The 19952-nt window shown below is 52.3% G+C and overlaps 2 protein-coding genes across 2 annotated transcripts; both read left to right on the top strand.

The window, feature by feature from the left end:
• Positions 1–3035: 3035 nt before the first annotated feature.
• Positions 3036–8246, top strand: PtrM4_015180 (uncharacterized protein; the record flags this gene model as incomplete). The annotated part of the gene is made up of 1 exon (XM_066103168.1): positions 3036–8246. One exon carries the CDS (start codon positions 3036–3038, stop codon positions 8244–8246), a length of 5211 nt encoding a protein of 1736 aa, XP_065965370.1.
• An 8572-nt stretch (positions 8247–16818) lies between these two features.
• On the top strand, positions 16819–18340 carry PtrM4_015170 (Zn-finger protein; the record flags this gene model as incomplete). Its single annotated transcript, XM_001931429.1, has 4 exons — positions 16819–17400; positions 17451–17636; positions 17686–17859; positions 17909–18340. 4 exons carry the CDS (start codon positions 16819–16821, stop codon positions 18338–18340), a joined length of 1374 nt encoding a protein of 457 aa, XP_001931464.1.
• Positions 18341–19952: the final 1612 nt, after the last annotated feature.

The following is a 19952-nucleotide window of genomic DNA, read 5'->3' as shown; positions in this document are numbered from 1 at the left end:
GACCGATGACGACGACACAACAGAAGCCTCCCTCCTAAAAAACGACCTCGCACTTCAAAAACTCCTCCGAGAATCCCACATTCTCTCCTCCAGCGCCTCAAACCCCACGCGCTCCCTCACTGCCACAGGTGCCGCACGCCACAAATCCACAGACCTGCATCTGCAATCCCTCGGTGCCAAAGGCTCGGTTTTCGCGCAGAAGAACATGCCCATGGCGCAGCGGAAACACATGGTGCAAAAGGCGAGATTAGGCGAGGAGAAGCGGAGGAGCGAGGCTCGGGAAGCGGGTATCGTGCTGGAGAGGGAGAGTAGGGGAGGCTCGGGAGCCGGGAAGAAGGGTGGGGAGAGGAGGGAGAGGGGCGTGGGTGGGCCTAGTGTGGGCAAGTTTAGGGGTGGTACGTTGAGTTTGAGTCGGGAAGATGTTAGAAATATTACTGGGGGTGGTGGTGGGGGTCGAGGTGGGAAAAAGGGCGGCAAGGGAGGTAGGGGAAGGGGAGGGAAGAGGTAACGTCGTGGACAACAAATCCAACGATAAAAATCATACGATTTTTCCGCATTACCCCATCACCCCACCCCTGTTTTTAACTAACGTGATGTACATATGTCCTACCATCGGAATCCTGCCTTATCATCTCCCTCTCACACGTCGAGTTTCCAAACTCTGCCCTGTTTCCCTCGTCCCGCCATCACGGCTCAGCAGCACATCTTCTCTTTATAAGGAAGATGCCGAGGTTGTATGTCCCCAACTCCTCCCTTGCACATTCGCATTCGCATCCGCATCCTTCTCCTCAAATGCTGCAAGGAACCGCTGTTTACGCATTACTTCGCAGCGGAGATATCCAAACTGCTGGGTGCAGCGCGTAACGGAACAAAAGCATGGTGGTTTAATTCCAAGACGTCGGATTTTGAGTGCGGGTAAGTCGGCGAAGTTGAAGCGGTTGATGTAACGAGCAGCCCAGCAGTAATGATATGCACATCACTGACCTATCACTGTCCTATCAACAACCCGTATTCACACTACCACCTAGGTGTCTTGAAATACTTGAAACACTAGTGTAAAAGGGCCACTGTATTCGCCAGACACGCCTATTAGGTGCTTACCCACACTGTCAAGTATTTTATGATACCTAGGTGCGACTACATCTACTCTATGCTCCAGGGTACAGCACCACGTTTCAACCCCAAGTCTTTGGGTCCCGCGCGTGGGTTAAGTCGCCTACCTCACAGTGTCAACCCTACAGTATGGATACAGCAAGCTACTTCTCGCAAGCTTTCCCAGCTCACTGCCCTATCGAGTAGGTGTTATTCACACTTATGCATTTTGCTCCGAGCCCCCAGAGACGCCATGTAACGGAACAGTGCCAAGGTGGTTTCAATCCCCAGTCCTCGGGTTCGTTCGGAAGATAGCCAAGTCGGTTACGTTGAGAGCATGCTAGGAACCCAGAACTTCGGGTTTGGAGCGTGGGTACGTCGGCAATGAGATGCCGAAGGATTGCTGTATAGTATTGATGACACGTCGACTACCGTATTCGTAGTTGTGCATTTGCTCCAAGCTTCTGGACTCAGCATGCAGTTCACACGTAAACAGCATAAATTTATCCCAGAACTTCGGGTTTGGAGCGTGGGTACGTCGGCAACTTCAGCCGGGTGATGGAACCATGTGCCCGGCAGTAAGGTACATATGTCATTGACCTTTCAAGTAGGTGTATTGATAATTGTGTATTTTTTATAGGAGCGGAATAGTTCACCGGGCTTGACTGTCGTAAGAGAGCTCCGGGGGTTTGGCTACGGCTAGATGTTTTGCACTGTCTCGGTTATGTGCGAGTGTCTAGGTTCGGCAATGCTGGAGGGTTTGGTGCTGGGGGTTTGTGTTACCGTTGCTGCTGCTCTGGTAGCTGTGTCTGGATTTTGATGGGGGTGGTAGGTTGTGGAAGATGTATAAGCTTGGGATTGATGACGCGTGACTTGGTTCTTCTCCACATATGCGAATATGCAAACATCTTCACCGATTTGAAGTTGAAAACTCACAGTGACGGGAATGAATAGAAAGATATTAGATCCTCACAATCCGGTGTATGGGACGAATACATCGTTTCGTCTGTGTGGGTGTGGATATTTCATTATTGTCTTTAAGGAAAATGACCGAGTATGAGAAAAACGGGGGTTTGGGAGACAAATATCAGGGTAAGATAGGATAGAAAGGGAAATGTCGGATCACAGATATCAACGATATCTCAGCCACGCGATCGGCCGCACTGATCTCGGTCACGCGAGCAGGCGCACTGATCGCGGCGTCCGAGCAGCGCTCAGACCAGACCTCCTATATCTAGCTCTTCCATAGTTCTCCTTCGCAAGACAATCAATCAGAACAACCACACAGAATGCATTCCTAGTTATCGTTATTTCCCTTTACGCACTTATTGCAAAGCCAACCAGCAGGAAAAGGTATAATATGCAATATTCAGATATATTTAGACGGTATATTTAACCAGGCAGTCCATAGTGATTTTGTAGAAATTGTAGTATTAACTGACTATGTCGGCATACACACGGTGTGTCGCCTAATGAGGCCTAATGTACCGCCTCGATCCTACTTCGGCCTAACTCGGACCCAACGCTATGTATACCTTCGTAGCCCCCACATTCGTAGAATCATCATACACCAGAATACCAATACACAAGATTACCTTAGCTACTGTTATTCACCGTACGATCGTACAAGGCCTTCCAACACTGATCAGTGATTGCACGGCAGTCACAGACAGTTAGGTTAAGAAGAGATAGATTCTTTACCCGCGCGTTCCCTAGATTGCCTATATCAGCAAGGCGGAGTTATCTATGCTAAGCTCACTGTTAGCTATATCAGGCGTCGTTCGTGGCTAGCGACCGACCGTTACAGCCGTATCAGAAGCGTTCCAAGACGCCGTCTATACACGCGCCAACCGACCGGTTGAGATTTGACCCGTGTACAACCCACGACCACCGACGCATCTCTAGCGAACGCAGCTAGCGCAACAAGCGTCAACAAGAACACAATGGCAGGAGAGAGAACATCATCGGAAAGAGCACCGGTAGCCAGGACGCCGGCAGTAGGAATGGCGAGCAGTAGTAGAAGAGTGGTACCCACACTAGAGGCGCTACTAGGGACCACAAACATAAAACCAAGAGAATGGCATCACATCGATCCAGAGATGTGGGAGGACAACCTTGAAGCTCCAGACGATGAGGTAGGGATTACTACAGCAACAACGTACATTGCGCGTGCGATTGCGGACTATACAGATCGACCAACAGCAGATGAAGAACTCTTTTGGGAGTTCCGTCAGGACTTTGAAGGATGGACAGAGGCAATGTTCCTACGTGCCCAGCCAATATACACAAAGGAACTAAAGCGGATCCTCCGCTTTAAGGGAGTGTATACTGGCCGTATTAATATGGCACCTAGTGAGTCTCTAGCTAGGTTATTACGCATGGAGGAGTACCTAGAATGGCCTCAGGACGTATTCCAGTCGGCTGTGTTTGACACACGATCAGCTGCGCACATGTTGCAAGAGCGGGCACTACGGCAACAACGCAGTGAAGGATCAGTACAGTCCACAGACAGGAGATTATCAAGCCAGGCCCAGAGCCGAACCCAAACGCCTGTAAGGACAAGAGGCCGAGACGTAGACAGTCGGCAAACCCGCGATCAAGACCAGACCCACGCCCGTGTGCAAGGACGACAGGAGACCGTTGAGGAAGAACAACAGATTCAGGACCAGCTAGCAAAAACGATTGAGAAAGCCCAAAACCAACCAATCCGAAGCCAGCCTGTAGAGACAACTGAATCCGCACCGCAGCCAGCCTATCAGCGCGTCCAAAGTCAGCAACCTCCCCTCACCTACAACAACTTCGACCGATTCCGCGAGTATACACCAGCATACCCGCAACGTCCGAAGGGACTGAGCGTTCCCCCAATTGTGCCCTCTGGTGAAACAGACCCGTACAAGGCAGTTCCACCAATCGAGTTTGGCAATGAGAAACTGGATCCTAAGACGATCAATGTCTTCGTGAAAATGTGGGACCGAGACAAAAAGTATACGGGAAAGCCGTACGACCTCCTAGACGATAAATTGAAGATCTTCTACAGCATCTGTTATCACGCAGACATCGAGCCAGGGCAGTTCCATGCAGTCTTTCCACGGATTCTCGACGGCCGCGCAGAGGAGTATTACCTCCACTTCGTCGATCAGCGGATGGATACGTTCTTGACTGCCTACACAAAGCTCAAGAACCACTTCGACACAGACGTCAACCACGGCCATTACTACGCGGACTGGACGACGACATCGTTTGTCAAAGTCCGCAGGGAGAACCCCGAAAAGAACCTCCACGAGGTCCTTGACATCATGCTGGACAAGCTCCAATTGTGTCAAAGAGCACTTGGACAGCAGTACATGGGAGAATACGCGCTCCGAACGACTGTAATCACAGCATGCCGAGGCGTGAAGGAGCTCGAGATGGCACTCTACAAGCCGTCTCTAGAATGCGAGGTTCTGTTTGGAGATCTGCGATCGTCAATCGAAAACTCACTCGCCATAACCGTCTCCGTCAACTTCACTGAGGCGGATACGGATAGCCAGTACTACTTGGATCGTCGGTACAACAACAACAGCTCTGGAAGATTGCGAGGGAATTACAACCCTCGCGGTGGACGCAGCGGATTCACCCGCGGACGCGGTGGGCTTCAGCACCGCTCTAGAGTCAACACACAAATCGACAAGAAATGTTACGTCTGCGGCAAGACAGGCTGTTGGTCCACAAACCACACGCTTGAAGAAAGAAAACGTTCAAAAGCGCAGTACACCACACACTGCGCGATTACGGGAGAGCAAATGGAGTTTAGCACATTTCTCGTCGCGTACGAGGGGGAAGAAGTCGACCAGTTTTTCCTAGAGGAGCAAGACGAAGATGATGAGGACCAAAGATTGGCAGTTAAGTACCTCACAGATCAGGCCTTTTTACACCACGTGACTGGAGAAGACGTCTACAGGTGCAAGGAGCCTATTACCCCCGCAACGCAGTTCCTTATCGAGGATCGATACTCGCGAATCACGTACCAAGGCATTCTTCCTGACACTGGTGCCTCAAATGTATCGACAGCCGGAAAGGAGCAGTTCCTGGCGCTCCAAACTGAGGACCCCACCGTAACTCTAGATACGTCTACTGCTGGAAACGCATCTGTGCAATTTGGCAAAGGAAGCGTCACTACTTCGATTGGAACCGCACATGTATCGACACAGATTGGAAAGATCAAATTTGAGGTCTTGAACGCACCCACCCCGTTTCTCCTCTGTCTGAAAGACATGGACCGGCTCCACGTGTACTTCAACAATACTACGGACCAGCTGGTACAAGGAAAAGCTACCTTTCCAGTGATTCGCAAATGGGGACACCCGTGGTTCCACCTAAGCAAGGCAGAGCGCGCGCGCGTATTCCTTACGGAGACTGAGCTCCGACGCTTACACCGGAGGTTCGGGCATCCAGCCGTCGAACGGCTGATACGATTGCTCAAACGCGCAGGACACGAGGACGTGGATGAACGGCTGCTCCGAGAGATCCAAACGTTCTGCCATCACTGCCAAGCGCATGATCCAGCGCCGCGCCGATTCAAGTTCAGGCTGAAAGATGATCGGGAATTCAACTTCGAGATCCTCGTAGATGTGATGTATCTGAGTGGGAAACCAGTGCTTCACGTGATCGATTCGGCTACAACATTCAACGGCGCGCGATTTCTACCGTCTATGAGCGCGAAAGACACCTGGGAAGCACTCCGCCTGCTCTGGATTGATACATACCAAGGGCCGCCAGATATCGTCACCCACGACGCCGGCACCAACTTCGCGTCAGTCGAATTCAGATCAGAGGCGAAGATCATGGGAATCACATGTAAACAAGTGCCAACCGAGGCCCATTGGTCTATCGGCAAGGTAGAAAGATACCACGCACCGCTCAGACGCGCGTACGAGATCCTGAGGACAGAGCTTGACACTGGCACCAGCGACGCCGCAGTGTTGCAGATGGCAGTCAAGGCCGTCAACGACACCGCAGGCCCAGACGGGCTCGTACCCACGCTGCTCGTCTTCGGTGCATACCCCCGGATATCCATGGATTCACCACCATCTCCCTCGATAACCCATCGCGCGGAGGCAATCCAGAAAGCGATGAGGGCGCTGCGGAAGGCCTCAGCGGAACATGCGGTGAGCAACGCACTTGGTACCAGGAATGGGCCTACTACAGACGGGGTACTGTCACTGCCTCTTCAGAGTGAGGTGATGGTATGGCGCGAGAAGAATGGATGGCAAGGGCCGTATAGAGTCATCGATATGAAGGACCACGATGTTACTGTAGACATGATCAACGGCCCAACGACGTTCCGATCCACTGTCGTAAAACCGTACTATCGCGATCTGACTACAGCGATAGACGGCGCAGATCAAGGCACAGGTGGATCTCCGACCACAGACGAAGCGATTGCTGATGAACCGCCACTACCGGTACCACCGGCGGAAGCCAACCAAGCGGCTCAGCCGCGCAAGCGGGGCCGCCCACCTGGATCAAAGAACAAGCCCAAGGTGCAGTACCTGTCGAAGAAGGAGGAGGACGATTACGCCCTGGCCGTCAAGCTACGCAATGACGGCGTGATTAACGTCCCGGGCGCTCCATTCGAAGCATCCGATCAGAAGGAGATCGACGACCTCGTCGGCCGTGGAGTATTCAGTTTTGAGCTGTTTGACCCAACTCTACACGGCGGGTATCGTATCTTCAAATCGCGCATGGTCCGCGAAGTCAAAGGCAAGACCATGGTCCCGTACGAGAAATCACGCCTCGTTGTTCAAGGTTACAATGACGAGGGCAAACACGAGATCCTGACGCAGTCGCCAACCATCCAACGAGCCAGCCAGCGCCTGATTCTAGCCCTAGCGCCTGCATTACTCGATGAGGGCATGGTTGTGGAACTACGAGATATCACGCAAGCGTACCCACAGGCACAAACAGAGCTATTCCGCACGGTTTTAGCGCACCTCCCAAAAGAGCTTATAACAAAGTATCCCGAGGGAACAATTATTCGCGTAATCAAGCCACTCTATGGAATCGCGGAAGCAGGAGTCCACTGGTTTGCTACGTACCAAGGACACCACTGCAAGGAGCTCGACATGGCTACATCAACGTATGACCCGTGCCTCCTGATCACGAACGGGAGACGGGAAGCGTTTGGAATAGTGGGCCTGCAGACAGACGATACTCTCGCGATTGGGACGCCTGCATTCTCTGGTGCAGAAGACGCTGCGCTCCAGAAAGCCAATTTTCGAGCCAAGCCCAAGGAGAGACTGTCCAAAGAAGTATCACTCGAGTTCAACGGATGTACTCTAACGTTGCGCGGAGACACGATTCTACTTACGCAGAAGGGACAAGGTGCCAAGATCGAAATCATTGATCCGAAGGCAGCAAACCGAGCACAGAAGTACATGGAGCAGCGCGCGCGTGGCGCGTACATTGCGTCGATATGCCAACCTGAAGCATCGTTCGATCTTTCCGCGGCTGCGCAAATACAACAACCTGAGGACACGGAATACGTGAAGCTTAACCGCCGGCTGCAGTGGCAATCTGAGAGCATACAACGAGGCCTGCGATACGTCCCTCTCGACCTCGCTACAGCAAAGCTGGTAGTGTTCACAGACGGATCCTTCGCGAACAACCAAGACCTTAGCTCACAGCTAGGGTACCTACTTATCCTTGCGAATGAGTCGAGTCGACAAGACAGCACGTTTGATATTCGTGGTAACGTAATCCATTGGAGTTCAACCAAATGCAAACGCGTTACCCGGAGCGTTCTTGCCTCAGAAACGTACGGCATGGTTAGCGGTGTCGACATCGCTATCGCTATCCTGACAACCCTCAAGATGATTACAGGACGCCTAGGTCTACCACCGATCCCACTTATTGTGTGTACGGATTCATACTCCTTGTATGAATGCCTCGTTAAACTCGGAACAACTGCTGAGAAGCGACTGATGATCGACATCATGGCGCTTCGGCAGTCATACGAGCGTCGCGAGATCACTGAGATCCGCTGGATCAACGGAGAGGACAACCCTGCGGACGCATTCACGAAAGCAACACCAAATCGCGCGTTAGAACGTTTCATCGAAAGCAACAAGCTGTCAATCCGAGTAGAGGGATCTGTGCAGCGACCTACGGAGTAGGCACATATGCCTATTTGGAATCCCTCTCATTGTGTTCTTTTTAGAAGACCCGTTTTTTCCTTACATCAGTCGTTACAACAAGAAAAGATTGCCAGTGTCGGCATACACACGGTGTGTCGCCTAATGAGGCCTAATGTACCGCCTCGATCCTACTTCGGCCTAACTCGGACCCAACGCTATGTATACCTTCGTAGCCCCCACATTCGTAGAATCATCATACACCAGAATACCAATACACAAGATTACCTTAGCTACTGTTATTCACCGTACGATCGTACAAGGCCTTCCAACAGACTATGTATTTAATTTAAAAAAAATTTCAACTTCGCAAATCAAGGTCTTATACATTATCCAATTCAAACTCTTCTTATCTAATAAAGCCCATGTGTATTCTGCCCACGTTAATAGAGCGCGTCAAAGCGCATTGTTGGCGCATGTAGTGAAGTGAAGTGCTGAGTCAGACGTCAAGATGCTAGTGAGATTGGACGATACTCAGTTTCAAATAAATTAACATGAGATGTCTTCATCACGTGTACCCAAAGCTGAGAAAGGCGGTTGTATCAGGTGGAAGTGTGTACTGATAAGAAGACATGCTAATCACGTATACGTGGATGTTGGTGTTGGAAACCATGGGGACAAACACGGCACGTCATTGTCAAGTACCCGTGAAGCATTGAATTGAGGCAGATAGGGCATTGTGGACTATGGAGTATACAATTTAAACAACGAGCTATTCTATATACATTGATTTCAAGATAGTTACATGGAAGATAATCCGACAAAGACGCAATAAAACGCACATTTCATTTATTCCATTTCATTCCTTCCGTGTAGTAACCTTCCCAAAGAAACTAAGATTCATAGTCTATGATGCGTCCAGTGTGAGTCAGTCACACGTCCCACATTCGAGGCTTCCAATGACTCACAGAGTCGCCTCGTAATCAAAATCCGACATCATGTCCTCGAAGATCCGATTCACCGTCAAGATACATGGATGCTGAGACGCAGCATACATTCACATTCAAAAGATCACTCAATGTGGTTCTGCAAGTCACGTGTGACTTGATCTAACCTGAAGCTCGACCTATTATAGTGGAAAGGGGGAAGAGAGAGTCTTTGTGACACATGCTTGATGCGTAGTGTCCGCAATCCTGGCGTGCTTAACTGCGTGTTTGGAATGATACGAGCTGTTGGAATTTGGGCTACAATGAGGCAAAGCGTGCACTGAATGTGTACAAGCAAGGTCTGAATGTTTAAGTCCACTACATCTCGGTGGACAGCGGTTGAGCACAAGAGACAAGTACTGTAGAGAAATCAACCGCTGAGTGCTGAATGGGCACGCTGGAACGTTGTCGCGGCCTCGTAATCGTACTCGTATATCTCTGTTTCATCTGCTGCAAGATGTATTAATATTCTCCTCAATATAACGAAGCAATACGAAGGGAGTGATGGTGATGCTGATAAGCTCCACACATCATGCATGTGGCTGGCAGGATACCTGGAAGCAGGAAAATTCCAGAAAGCGGTTCTCGTGCCACGATCCGGTGTGACGAACGAGCAACGTCACGGTGTGGGCATCCAAGATCGACTTAGGGGCGAGAATGAAAGATCATCGTGTGCGGCGCACCCTCTACGAGATGGGTGGGCAGCCGCCCTACAGGGTGAAACTTCTGGAAGAAAAAAAGAGTGGGCTCTAGAATGGAGTCAAAGCAACGTGGCACGAAACTGAAGTAGAGAGGGAGGGCTTGGGGCCAAAAAAGAAGTAGCCATGTTTTTCTGGGGACGGTGGTCGCACAGTGGGCACGATACAGACCCTCATGAAGCAGGGAAACACAGGGCCCTACATATGCAGGGGGAGAGAAAGAAATGCCATGAACAGGACAAAAAGAAGTAGCAGATGAAAAGCAAAGCATGGTGATCAAAGGGGAAATGGGGTCTTGGTCAGGGTTTGCAGTATGCCCTCGCTCTGGTTCTCGCACCTGACTCTCCAAGCCATGTTGTAGGAGGCCGGGGATGCGATACCCGATTCCCTCTCATCTCACCGCGCATACAGGACAATCTGAGTGATTACCCAACGACGAACCGATGCGGCAAGGCCCGTATGCCGCTGGCTCTTCATGGCCGCGCAGCCGGTTACACCTGAATGCCGCGGCTTAGGCGACAAAATTACAGAAGCGGCCAGTCGATCCCACGCATTGCATCAGCATTCGCGTCCACAGCTGACGGATTTATCGTCGTGAAACTCGGTTGGTCGGTATACAGGGAGCTACCGAGATCTAGAGGCACGGTCGAGCTGCACGATTGACGAAATGCGGCAGCGGAAGCGGGCACGCTCACCGATGAGCATCTGGGGCGCCCGAGAAAAGGGCCGATTGTGCAATTTGATCTTTGTGATGGCGACGCGAGATCGGAAAGTATGCTTTTTTGCATCTTGTGTGAGCATCGGGGCACTCGGCTGGAGGTGGGGAAGCGGCTGGCGGGCGGCCTAGGAGGAAGAAAGGGCTTGCCGGCACACGTGTCGTTGAGATGCCCGCCCAGCACACTGAGGCCAGCGACGCCAGAGCATCTTGAGGGAGTCCCAGAAAGGAAGGCTGTTGCAATTTGATTGGTGGGTATCTTTGCCGTTAACCGGTAGGTTTGGTGTAGTGCGCGCTGCGTCTATGCCATTTGCACCCCCGCCTATCACACCTATCACATCTGCTACTCGTCGCAGAGGCGCAGGCACACACACACACACACACATACACACACACCAGCTCGCCTATCTGTATCGGAGTTTCCGCACGCATCAGCTGTCCTCGTTAGACCTGGCGGACCTTATTCATCTCAAAACTTGCCATGGCCTCGTGGGCTCGAGTCGATTTGTCGCAGATGCCACGCTCTCTAATGCCAACATCGAGGGTACGCTAGACATAGTTTGCTTCCTTTTCGAGCGTTGTGCAGAGAATCCTACTGCGGTTACACGCACCCGTCCCCTAGATCTTGATGGCAGGGAGCGTTCGGTGGGGCGCATAGAACGTACTCGCCGACTGAAATTGGTCGTCTTCACGGCCAGTCCGAACTGATGTTGACTAACAGATTGTGTGGATAGATAGATAGCAAAATACAATCAGTGGTCAATTTGGAGCTTCAGTTGCGAAGAGATGGACCCGGAAGCTGGTCAACACCATAGTGTCTTTGGCAAGTGCCGCTGTAGAGTGTCGCCCAAGCCCTGCTTTGGCTGCTCGTATACCGGTGCGGCCGTTGCTCCTCCACATTCCGCTATTGCCTAGACCTAAGAGTATGGCTCCCCGCCTGTACCTGTGCAGATGCAGACGAGTCTTGACTTGATGACCCCCCAAGCTTGTCATGGAATGATACAAGGCTTCAGACATGTCGTCTCGTCTCATACACGCACCACTCATCACCATATCTCACGCCCCACCATCATCGTACCCGCGGTTGCGGATCACTCAGGCACATTGGCATCGCTTTCTCAGATCATGCACCTCGCTTTCAAAGGCGTTGGTGTCCATCCCGCTGATCCTTCAATGTTATGCGCCTCCCCTGTTGGGGCAACCCCAGTCGTCATCAACATTTTCCATTCTGTGCCTATTCTTCGCGCCCAGCCTGCTAGCGTGTAGTCGGGGGTACATCAAGACCGGACCTTGAATGAAGCGAATGCACCCTTGCCGTGCAGTTTATATTTGCAACAGATCTGGTGAGGGCTCAGCTGCGGGGCGGCAGGGAAAATGACTCAAGGTCCACACCACCTTGGAGGCACAATGGTGTGTGTGGCTGGAGATTTTGAACCCCTTCAGTCCTATGTCCGCTCTTCTGCACGTAATACTTGTGGGTCTAGAGAAAATGAAGCCAGTCAGAGCCAACGACGCGCATGTTTAGTGACCATGCAGACCACAGAAGAGCTTGATTTTCATGACGCTATTACCGCTGTATGCACGTAAGGGATTAGCGTACCGAAGTTTCTGGACCCAGATACCGCCTCTTATGGATCTCAATATCATCGATCTGCTGTTGAACGTGCGGCGCGTAGGGCGCCATCTATGTGATCGCTGACCGATGAGACATCGTTTCACCTGCTACATGCGATACAACAGGACCACAAAGTAGCTGGTACATTGGGAATAGACTGTTCAAGTGGGTCGATACCGCTACCCACGCGAGATCTGTGTACCACACGCAGTATGAAGGACAAAACGCCTGGCAGCAAGAATGCTTGCCCAGGAAGGATCATCTTGCATCAATGTCATCTTGCTCCACGTGTTGTAACGTGATGTGGCATGTCGCAAACCCATCAGCTTGACAGGCATCATCAACAGTCTGCAGCTCGTGCAATCAAAGTCGGCTTTACATGCCCCTCCAAGATTAAGCTTTGGGAAATAACGTCTGTATCGCGGTGGAGACTATCCCGTCCTGCATGCATTTGATTATCGTATCTTGCAGGCCGGCATTTGTGCTGCATGCGTTGACCGGTGGAAACTTTGGTCGTCCTTTATTCCAAGGAGTGGATAACGATAGGTGCGGTGAGTATAGGCTCAGGGTACACAGTATTGAGGCATATGTCCGCCTACTGCAGCACATGGCCGCAGTTGAGCCTGCAGTTCGGGTCCAACATATGCAAGATTATTGCCTTCACCGAGATGAGACGTGTCACCGCTCAAGATTTCAGGTTTCGTGGACTTTTGGTCTGGTGATGCTCAGAAGTGACGAATGCCACTCTGCCACACATGTGCAACAGGACAGCGGTGTGACGAGACAAATCATGTACAAGTCTATCATGGTCTGAAGTAAAGCTGCTACGATGAACCCTGGGGGCGAAAGGATTGACCATGTGGTGCAGCACTGACGAGCTTCCAGCCTGCTTCCAGAGGTCGGGAATAAATGGGTACTCACTGAAGCTTGGAAGGACTTTGCAATCGTAATACCTCTCATCATGCTTGGTATTGCACGATCCTTCGCGCCTAAGGAATTCTTGTAGACCAAGGTCACATTGAAGTATTCGCAATGTGACTCTAGTTAGACTCGTCCATGGAGCACAAGTATTCCGGTGAACAGTCGACGCCTCAAGAGCGGTGTTGATACAAGTGTGGTTGTGTATGCCCATCTGCGGTCGTTGCGGTGTAGACACACAGGCTTGGGCGATATGAAAGCTGTCAGGGGAGTGTGTGAACAGCTGCAACCACACAACGATGTTGAACTCGATCTGGTGGTGAGCGCAGGGAACAAGGGTGATGAAACACCTGAGCGGCCCCGGGGAAGCGACCGGGCCTATCCGCCTGGACATTGACACCTGGGGCGGACATGTCTGTCTAACCTTGGAGGGTCTGACAGGGCAGCTCAGCGCCTTGGCGTCGTCGGGTGTACATCCGTGCACACAGTCTAGCGATGCGCACCCTCGTGCGTCATTGAGCTAGCATAAAGTTCAGAGGAACGATTCGCTTCCTAACCTATCGACCTCTCCAAGAGCGGACGCTAATATGAGAGGTGAGCTAAGAGGCAGATCGCAGCCTAGATTCCTCCGAAGAAGGGCCTCGGCATGCTACCGCTGGTTCCGCGCGCCGCCGCCACTGCCGTCCGCATTAGTGGACATGGACGGCATCCACTGAAACATGATCCGGAAAGGAAACGCGCATTCCGACAACAGTAAAAGGTGCAGTGCCGGGCTGCTATCGTCAGTTTTAATCAAGGGAAATGCGCCGTCTTGATTGGCTAACTATGGTCAAGTCGATAGTCTCAGACGTTGGCCTTCCGCTCTCTTTGTTTGAATGAACACCTAGGGAAACGCTCACCGTTAGGAGCTCCCTCAACAACGGGACCCGGTGAAGAGATCAGCTTGTAATTGTGAGTCGGTGAGTGAGCGTTTTGCAGACGCCAAGAAGCGAGATTCGATGCATCTCACCATGGTGTCCTGCCCTTGTTTGAGGCTACTGCAGGTCCACGATTTCGGACAATGAAGGTACTAGCCATCTTTCACCTTTCCACCCAGCGGCGTCATCCTCATCGGTATTAGATCTGGCCGACGATTTCGAGCCACATGGAGGAGCGGAAACCCTGCACCTCGGGGCATTGTAGCCCAATCTATGAGGCTGAATTGAACCATCCCCGTCGGCCTGTGGGAAAGCTCGATCCGAGAGAGATCAGTGGCAGACCCTAAGGCGAGTGTGTGCAGGGGAGTGGCACACATATTCCACAGGGGCTTGCCACGCAGTCTGCAGGCGTTTCATTCTCGAATCTCCTGTGGTTGACCAAGGGACATGGACCTCATCCTGGAAGGTGCAGGAAGACTCTGTTGGTCAGACGATTTGCCGCTTCCCTCTTCTGATAGGTATAACACTGCTGGGCATGGATAGCATCAACAGGGATATTCGTTGGATATCGAGTGCATCTGTTGGCAGCATCCTTGGCCGGTCAAGGACAGAGAGACGGATTGACCGCTATCCCGACCTCGGTACATTGCAATGCCGTAGTGTCGTATAATTCAATAGGGCATGTACGTAGGTCAATACTACGGTGCAGTTCCCCTGCAGCCACCAGGCCTGTTTCCAGCATTTGGCGTGACATTTCAAATAGAAATCGATCAAACGGTCGTCTATCGGATCGAGTACCAGGTATCGGGTGCGGTAATCTCGGTCATTGCACAAGACTTTGGCTGATCAAACGTGCGAGCGCCTCGTTTGAAGTTTAATTCAAAACATGGCGTTTTCCATCGGGCAGTCCTGGATTCATAGTACTAGAGGCCGTTGGCGGCACATCAAATGGCGCAATAGCGACGGAGGGCACACCGGGAAGCACGCGCCGTGTATGGCTTCCGACTAGGTACGTCGGCGACGTTGGCACCCCAGGTAATATGAACTCACGGTTGGGCCACAGCTGGTGGCGGCTCGCCATGAGTTTGATCGTCCGGAAACGCTGGGCATCAAGAGCTCATAGCCACGTCCAGGGTGTGGTAGGATTTGCTCAATCCGGAATGGCCACAGGTTGAGAGGTGTAGTATGTGTCTATTCGAAGGACACGCATGGCGAATTGACCCGGTGGACCGGAAGCGGGGTCCACTTGACCACTCATGTGGGATGAATGTCTTGCTTCAAGATTGCCGTAATCGTGTGAAGTAACATCTGGCGCTAGCGTCTGGCACCTGCCGCACGTGACTCTCAGCCTCTTGCCCAGCTAGCAACATGAACATCCATTGTCCTCACACCATGGTCGAGCAGAGAGACGACCAACACAACCCGACCAGCGCATCGATATTGGAAATGCGGTATCCAACCACCATGGCGCTTGAAGCCAGGGACGTCGAAACATTGCCAGGATGGGGCGGCATTGCGCTGCCAGATCCCCGATGACAGTCCGGGAAACCCATACCAGCTAGATCGCGTCACTATGGTGGTCGCCAGTGCCAGTACCAGTGCCATGGCCAGACGCCGCCATCATTAGCTAACGTGTCTTAATCGTGAGGCGCCCTATTCGTAGGTGGAGGGGGCAGGTCGTAAGCTTGTCCGAAAGTAAGCGTGATTGGCGAGGTGGGCTTCATCTGCGGTCCCGTCAACGCCCCGGGAAGAAGCGTCGCCCGCCACGCCGCCGTCGATTATCGGATGCAATAGCGCATATCTGCACCCACGTGTGTATGTACAGAAGACCGTGAGTCGCGCTTGGCACTGCGATGCGAAACCAGAGGCAGCGCAGCCACGATAAGCCAGTATGCGATGATCCTCGCCGGGATCCAAGCCTGGCCTGAACGAATACCCGTGCCTGGTCGAGCGGATCTAACAACGATTCCCGCGCTTGTATCAACAGCTTGTCAACAGCTAACGAGACTTGGGTCAGTTATGGGGCCATTACATTGCGAGCGCGACACCAGCTCCCCGTTCAGCTGTAGGAGAACAGGTCCCATATCTGCTCCAATGTAGTAGGCCTGGCTGACATTGGAACATTGGCAGTCATCAATGTATCACCTAATAAAGTGTGGCTGTGGCGCCTTGTCCTTTCCAACCCCCACACTGGCACACTGGCACATGAGACGGCGACGCTATGCGTCCGTTCACACTTGCACTTGGGCCCTACCCCGGCTCCGCCTTGAGACCACATCCTGGTCCGCTGCCGTGCCCCGTACCCCCATTATTCCCTGCTGGTCAGCTTTGGACTAGAAACCTTCAGTCCATCTCTTAGCTCCATGCGAGAGCGATGTTCCTTGTCCGTCCTGCTGCAACCATGTTCGCTCCTGGCTCCTGTTGCTAGGCCCTTCGGCTTGATCCACAGAATCAGCATCCTTGTCTCGCGGGATGCTCAGTCGTAGTGTATTGAGTTGGCCCATTCATATGTAAAGCCCAAACGCTCCCTCAACCAAGGCCAGATCAGATCGATCGAGCATATCTACACTACTCCCACGTCATTCAGTCCTTCTTCAGTCAACACGTCCTCTACCACAGTATTGAAAGCTTTCTCTTTCCGACTTCTTTCGGCCCAAGCTGCACTTACTGCCCACCTATCCGAGCCCTTACCGCCAATATTGTCTCCGGACAGAGACTCTCTTCAGCACACTGTCCATTCCGCGGCACTAGCTTCTTCTACTGCAATGGCTGCCGTTGTTGCTTCTCACCACATGGGTCTTTGGCAAGACCGAAGGGAAACACCAGCCCACATTCCCAACATGCACCTCTCCAACATGATGCCCTCCTACGACGCTTCGCGGACAGTCTCAAACGCTCCCGTCTCTCGCAGTTACCAACCAACTTCGTCTCACATGGACATCAACATGCCTCTCTACTCAGCAAACGGACTCCCAACCTCAGTGCCATACCAATCAGGGGCTTTTGCCTACGATCCCACCCCGGTAAATGCGTACAACATGCAACAACCATCATACTACCAATCCAACATTCAGCACCCTGTATCATACGCCCCGACCTCCGATGTCCAGCAACTCCCCACTGTCCGAGATGCGCGCAACGTCTTCAACAACATGGTCAAGTCCGAGAGCACATCACCAGTACAGTCGAACCCAATGTACAACAACACTGGCTACTCAGCCGACATCAAGCGCTCCACATCAGAGCCAACTGAAGGCACCAGTGCTTCTTTCGCCACAGACGTCGACACCCTCATGCGGGCCATCCAGGCGAAGCAGACCACAACTCCCCAAGCATCAGAGCCCAAGGTAAATTCACTCTCCTTTCTTCGAAGCATTTCCGTGCTAATAATCAACAGGAGGAAGCAGTCAAGGTTTCTCAGAAGCCCCGCAAGCGATACCAGTGTACTATCCCCAACTGCAACAAAAGCTTCTACCAGAAGACGCACCTTGAGATTCACATCCGTGCCCACACTGGCGCAAAGCCATTCAACTGCAAAGCACCAGGTTGCGGACAGTCGTTTTCTCAGCTAGGAAACCTCAAGGTCAGTTTTATTCCCGGGTTACTTCCAAATCCGTATTAATCCTCAACAGACACACGAGAGGCGACACACTGGCGAGCGTCCATACAGCTGCGACATCTGCGGCAAGACCTTTGCGCAACGCGGCAACGTCCGAGCACACAAGATTGTTCACCAGCAAATCAAGCCCTTCACCTGCAAACTTGACGACTGCGGCAAGCAGTTCACCCAGCTAGGAAACTTGAAGGTACGCTGCACCACTTCCATTCTCCCCTATCATCACTGACAATTCGCAGTCACACCAGAACAAGTTCCACGCAGCTACCCTTCGCTACCTCACCCAGAAGTTCGCAACCATCACTTCCGGAGACTGGGTGTCCCAAGAAGACAAGGAGCTTTGGGAGTACTTCGCGTCGCTCTACAAGAACTCCAACAAGGGCATCAAGGGTCGCGGCAAGGACCGACGCATCTCGGCCATGTCCTCGTCTGCATCTTCCTACCCCTCATCATACGCCGGCATGCCAATGGTTCCCATGTCAAGAAGTTACGCCGGGTCATTCCACCAGCAAAGCAGTGACCGCAGCAGCCGCAGCTCGTCCATGTCTTCCGACTCGCTGCACCGCGTCGACAGCGCATACGACTTTGGCGCCCCGATTCCAAACCCCTACCATCAGCAGCCAGGCACTGGATACGACGACATGGTCTTCCCCGAGCGCAAGCTCTACTGAGATTCGCTAGAGAGTTGAAAGTGTCAGTTTGCACCGCCCTGGTAGGCTGGGCGAGACTAGGAGTTCTGGGTTGTCGGCGCTGGGTAACAAGTAGGCATTGGGGTCACGGGTGACTACCCAAGCTAGCGCAGCGAAGGGTATAGTCCCTCTTATTTTTTTTTCCCTTAATTTTTTGGTAGACATCGGCGTCGTGGCATGGTACGGAGCATCACACTAATGTCTCTTACGCATATTCATGTTTTCTCATTACTAGCTCAGACTTCATGTATTCCTATCTCATGTACGCAGTCATGCATTTCCATAGTTAGCTATGCTTAAGCGCCCCCAAAAACTGTACCAATACCAATAGCACTTCGAAAGAAGGAGCATATACCAAACCCAATCGTTCCCCCTAGTCTTTGCCTCGCTGTGCATGCGTCCAAGACACGACATGCTGGAAGGGGGCGTTGTGTGGTGCAGTTTCCTTCACCGCTCCGCATAGTGCAAACGGCTAAGGTATGCTCGCTGTCATCCAGCTCATGCATCCCAGGTTGCGGCCTCGGATTCGTCTCAGGCATTATTCGCGCAGACTTGGGTTCACAGTGCAGAAATCAGGAAGCGAGATGAGCGGTCGAGTTTCAGAGGATCGTGGCGTCATCTTGCATGCCCAAGTTGGACATGTGAGTGGGGTCCATTGCTCCTGGTTGTCAAAATCGAGATAGCAAGTGAGATTTGGTCGACTACGGCTATTTGCCGTCTACTGCCGACGAACTACGCACTATGACAGGAAAGTGGGTTAATGCTATGCGCCGCGCCGCGACTACTGTACAAGAGCTGAAGGGCCACTTAGTGGACCTACGGTTGTTTGACAGGCCGCGCCAACGCCCAAACTTACGAACCTTTCTTAGACCTCACCGACTCAACTCACCAACGGCAACATTCATCCGCTGACTCGCTCTCGCCCTCGCCCTCGCCCTCGCCCACGACGCAGGCCAGCGCCTTCACCGAGCCTAGCAACGGGCATGCTACGCTTTTTGTCAAACCTGTCAAGCAACTTTGGCCGCAGAACTTCCCCGGGCGTGGGTATTGGCCAGATAAAGAGCAGGGTGGATAGCAAGGCGAAAATAGTGTCTATCCCGCGCCGCCGCGGTCAGATCTCAGACTAGGTTCCCCAAACTCTAACATGCACGTCTTCAGAAGAGGATGTACGACTTTTTATCGCTAAGCAGCCAATGACCGCACCGGACTCTGCCCAAGCGCCTTCGGCCTCTCCATCAAGTCAGACCATGGTATACTGCCGCCAAGTTGCCGACGACCAAGACTATCACGTCATTCTCGAACCAGATCGCTGGGTAAGATGAAATGAAGCGAGGCATCTCAAAAGCCTCATTCTCAGCAACAGGCCTTGTTCCAAACTGATGACTGAACATTCGCCTGACACTTGACACTTGACATTTATCCAAGTGTGGGGACTACTCTCACAAGCGGGCTATGATCTGCAGGCTCCCAAGTGTCGATCTGACCGCCTACGCAGGTCCAGACGTCTAGAATGGCATGACGTCTGTCTCGCAACCTTCCGACTCATTCCGACTCAGTTTGTACCGGATAGAGTGAGATCTTGGACCGGGAGATA

The sequence above is a fragment of the Pyrenophora tritici-repentis genome, chromosome 1, assembly GCF_003171515.1.
Source record: "Pyrenophora tritici-repentis strain M4 chromosome 1, whole genome shotgun sequence".
In the NCBI taxonomy this organism is placed as follows: domain Eukaryota; kingdom Fungi; phylum Ascomycota; class Dothideomycetes; order Pleosporales; family Pleosporaceae; genus Pyrenophora; species Pyrenophora tritici-repentis.
Note: the sequence above shows the minus strand (reverse complement) of the source record. Positions and strands in the feature narration are given on the sequence as shown.